Here is a 4008-nt window from a genome sequence, read left to right as displayed (position 1 = left end):
AGGCAGCGCAGCACCACCCGCCGCACGGCGTCGTCGGTGATGTCGGCGACGTGTGGCAGGCACCCCGTCGACACGCGGCGGTGGATCTGCCCAGCGTCGTTGCAGTCGTCGTACGGGCGCCTGCCGGTGGCCATCTCCAGCACGCACAGGCCGAACGCCCACATGTCCACCGCCTTGTCGTAGTGGTGCTCGTAAATCTCCGGCGCCATGTACTCTGGTGTCCCCACAGCGACGACGGCGGTGCGCGACATCATGCAGAGACCCAAGTCTCCCACCCTCACCTCTCCGCTGTTGCCGTTGATGAAGATGTTGTTGCACTTGATATCACGGTGGGTGATCCCGCGCTGGTGCAGGTAACGCAGCGCCAGCAAGATTTGGAGCGCGAAGCGGATAACAGCACGGGTGCGAAAACGCCGCTCCGGCATCCGCTGCATGTAGTCTGTCAGCGTTCCGCCCGTCATGAGCTCCGTGATGAACACGCAGCATCGCCGCTCACTGTCGATCCACGACGCGTGGCACCGGAGCAGGTTGGGGTGCTGCAGCTGCGAGAGCAAAAACACCTCCTGCGGCAGCTCCGCGTCGGGGCCCGGCGTGCTCGGCATCTCGCACCACGCTACCTCCACGCCATCCTCCGCATCAACAGCGGCGTACACTTCTTTGCAGCTGCCGCAGCCAATGCGCCTCAGTCGCGTGTAGCGTCCGTCCGGACTGTGGACACCGGCGAGTGGCGCCCCCACCATCTCGCCCTCCTTGATAGATTTGTGAGTCGAGCGTTACCGCAGTCAATGAATATGGCTGACAGGAAACGAATCTCGGGATTGGTCTCACGTATCGTTGTCAGTGGTGGCGATTTATTTTTTTTTTTTTGCTGTGCTACCTTCGCCCTTTGTCAGGTGCTGCTGATGTTGTCTGAGTGTGTCCGACTGTTCACGAATGACTGCTGCTGGGCTGAAAATGATCAGCGCAGCAGTCCACCATGCAGGATGTTCCCCAAACAGAGCTGCGCATGAGTGTCACGGGACACACAAAAGAAAGACGCGAACAATATATATATATATATATATATAGAGAGAGAGAGAGATAGGGAAAGAGAGAAACAGGCTTTTCTTTTCATCTCGTTTTCTTTTCGAGAGTGGAGAGTATGCAAAACCCTCCGAGGGCGGCAGACGCAACCGAACATCAACAGACACACCTCAAGTCCTCCTTTTTTTTTCTTTTAACACAGCACACAACCGTATTTTCATTCGTGGCACAAGGCCTACGAGAAGGCGCCATCTCTCCTTGCATTCCCTGTGGTCCCTGGAATGCACCGCCGTATCGCACACGCACACACACACACACAAGTGTACGTATCTGCATGTATGTTTGTCATCGTGTTATCCCCCCTTTTTTTTTCTTTTCCACACACCGTTCCTCGGTCCGTCCGCCCGTAGCTCGCCTTTTCAGGTACTCCACCGCATGACCTCGCTCATGAGCAGCTGCCGCAGTTGGGCGGCGCCGAGCTCGGCGCTGTCGAACTCCCAGAAGAACCGCTCCGCCGCCTCCGTTTCGAACTCCTCGCCGCCGCAGTTGGTGCGCACCTCTTGCAGCCACGGGTGCGCCAGCGCCTCCGCCGCCGTCATGCGCTCCTTGGGGTTGTACGTGAGCAGCTTGAAGAGAAATTCCTTGAACAATGCGTATCGCGCCTCGACGTCCGCGCCGTGGTCGGTGCTTGAGACGCTGTCACCGGCGCCGCTGCTGCCATCCTCGCTGTCACGGCCCTCCAGCGCCTGCAGCACAGCCGCCGCGTACTGCTCGCGCAGTGACGGCTGCACCGCCTCCAGCGGGCGCCGCTCACGGGCGGGGAGGGAGCGCAAATAGCTCATCGCCTCGGGTGAGCGCACGTGCGGCAAGTCACGCGCGATGTCCGGCAGGCCTAACAAATCCGTTATGAGGTTCAACTGGTGGATGTAGTCGCGCCCGGGGAAGAGCGGGCGCCGCGTGAACATCTCCACTGCAAGGCACGCCACACCCCACAGATCGACGGCGCCATCGTAGTCGTCACTCACCAGCAGCAGCTCAGGTGGTCTGTACCAGCGGGTGACTACATAGTGCGTCATCTTCGGCCCCTTTCCCCGTGCCAAGCCGAAGTCGCAAAGTTTTAAATCACACTCCGAGTTTGTCAACAAATTGGCGGGCTTTAAGTCACGGTGGATGACGTTGGCGCTATGGATATACCGCAACGCACACAAGAGCTGATATGTGAAGTACTGGCAATGCGCCTCCGTTAGCTGCACCGAGGATGACTTTAGTATAGTTTGCAGATCGGATGACATGAGCTCCGTCACGACGTAGACGTCGGTGAAGCCCGGGTCGGAGGGGCGGAAGAGGTCCTTGAGGGACAGAATGTTGGGGTGCTTGAGGAACCCCAGCAGCTTCACCTCACGGAGGATGCGCTTCCCATCCACCACGTCGCCAAAGATGTTGCTAATCTTCTTGATGGCGACAGTGTCGCCCGTCGTGCTATCCACCGCACTACACACAATGCCGTAGGCACCACGACCCACCAGACTGCGTACCTCGTACCGTCGAAGGACCTCAACCTTCAACTGTGTGTTAAAAGTGTAAGTTACCTTGCCCTCCGAGTCGGGCGCCGAGACGTGCGTCAGCATTTCTCCCCCGCCAACAGACACACACACACTCACACAGTCGCCGCTCCCTTCACCGCCACGCTTTGTGCTAGATTCCCTTGCCGTGTCAGGAACTCCACGCAGCGGTGCCGCAAGAATAGTACAAAAAATAAAATAAAATAAAAAATAGCGATTGGGGAAAAGTAAAGGACGTGAGAAAGCAAAGAAGAGCAAGTGCATGCGAAAGTCACCGGACGCGAAGCAAAACGGGGTTTTACGCCGCATGCCGCCCCACGCGATCCGCAGCACGCAAAAAAAAAAAGAGTCGCATGTGGGGCTCGCACTACCAATATCACACAGCGAGACTCGGGGAGGACGTGGCGGCCCTCAGTCGCCGCTCCAGTGTGCGCACCTTTGCCTCTGAGGCGCCTAACTCACGGGCCACATCGCGCCGCTCCGCGAGCTCGGCGCGGAGCAGCGCAATGGAGTCGTCTTTCTGCGATAACTGTCGCCGCAGATCCTCCACCTGTGCCTTCAGCGTCGCAGCGTTTGGTCCGTCGCCGTCGGGCATTGGTGTTTTCTCTATCGCCGAGACTCTGTGTGGGTGGAGGGCCACAAGCTCGCGGTACTGCAGCTTCAGGGACTCGAGCTCCAGCGTCAGAGAGTGCAGTGGCTGCTTGGACACCGCCTCGGCCTCTTTCAGTTGCTGCTGGAGCGCAGTGACGGTTGCACGCGCTTCGTAAAGGGCTTCCTGACTAACCGCGAAGGCGTGGGCCACTTCTTCTTGCTGCTTCTGCTGCAATGTCCGCGCCTCCTCCGCCTCCCCCAGGCAGTCCTTGAGATACGCGTTACAGCGGCGCAGCTCCTCCATGTCGTGGTCCCACTCCTCCCGTTCTCGTATCACCGTTGCACGGAACGCATGGGCACCGGTGTCCTCAAGCAACGCTCCAAGCACCAGCGGCAGCACCTTGTCCAGCACCCACTCCGCCGTGGTTGCAATGAAGCAACGCTGCATCGACTCAGCCTCTACGAGCGCACGGCATTCGTCTTGCCAGCGCTCCTCAAGCAAAGCGCACAGGCGGGCGTGCGCCGCACGGCTCTCGAGCAGCTGGTCGATGATTGGGCCACCGCGCTCAATCTCGCGCAGCGCCGCCTCCCTGCTGCCGCCGCCGCACATGGCAGCCGCTGGGGCGCTTATCGCCGGCGGCGGCACGCAACGGCGCTGCTGTTCATGCTGCTGCTGTTGTTGTTGTTGTGGCTGCCGTTCACTCCCGCCGCGCGGCAGCAACTTCTGCAGGACGCGGTACTGCACGGCAACGCCGGCGGGGAGGTCGTCCGCAAAAGCATCCTCCTCCTTCACGGGCCGACGCGTGTGCATCATTGCCCCTCCTTCGCCGCG

The 4008-nt window shown here is 59.8% G+C and overlaps 3 protein-coding genes across 3 annotated transcripts; 1 reads left to right on the top strand and 2 right to left on the bottom strand.

The window, feature by feature from the left end:
• Window positions 1-459: 459 nt before the first annotated feature.
• On the top strand, window positions 460-696 carry DQ04_11941020 (hypothetical protein; the record flags this gene model as incomplete). The annotated part of the gene is made up of 1 exon (XM_009316648.1): window positions 460-696. The coding sequence occupies one exon, from the start codon at window positions 460-462 to the stop codon at window positions 694-696; it is 237 nt and encodes a 78-aa protein (XP_009314923.1).
• Window positions 697-1442: 746 nt separating this feature from the next.
• On the bottom strand, window positions 1443-2651 carry DQ04_11941010 (putative mitogen-activated protein kinase, putative,protein kinase; the record flags this gene model as incomplete). The annotated part of the gene is made up of 1 exon (XM_009316647.1): window positions 1443-2651. The coding sequence occupies one exon, from the start codon at window positions 2649-2651 to the stop codon at window positions 1443-1445; it is 1209 nt and encodes a 402-aa protein (XP_009314922.1).
• A 310-nt stretch (window positions 2652-2961) lies between these two features.
• DQ04_11941000 (hypothetical protein) lies at window positions 2962-3990 on the bottom strand (the record flags this gene model as incomplete). The annotated part of the gene is made up of 1 exon (XM_009316646.1): window positions 2962-3990. The coding sequence occupies one exon, from the start codon at window positions 3988-3990 to the stop codon at window positions 2962-2964; it is 1029 nt and encodes a 342-aa protein (XP_009314921.1).
• Window positions 3991-4008: the final 18 nt, after the last annotated feature.

This window comes from Trypanosoma grayi (genome assembly GCF_000691245.1).
Source record: "Trypanosoma grayi strain ANR4 Tgr_1194_V1, whole genome shotgun sequence".
Lineage (NCBI taxonomy): Eukaryota > Euglenozoa > Kinetoplastea > Trypanosomatida > Trypanosomatidae > Trypanosoma > Trypanosoma grayi.
The sequence above is the reverse complement of the archived record's forward strand: the minus strand, read 5'-3'. Positions and strand labels throughout refer to the sequence as shown.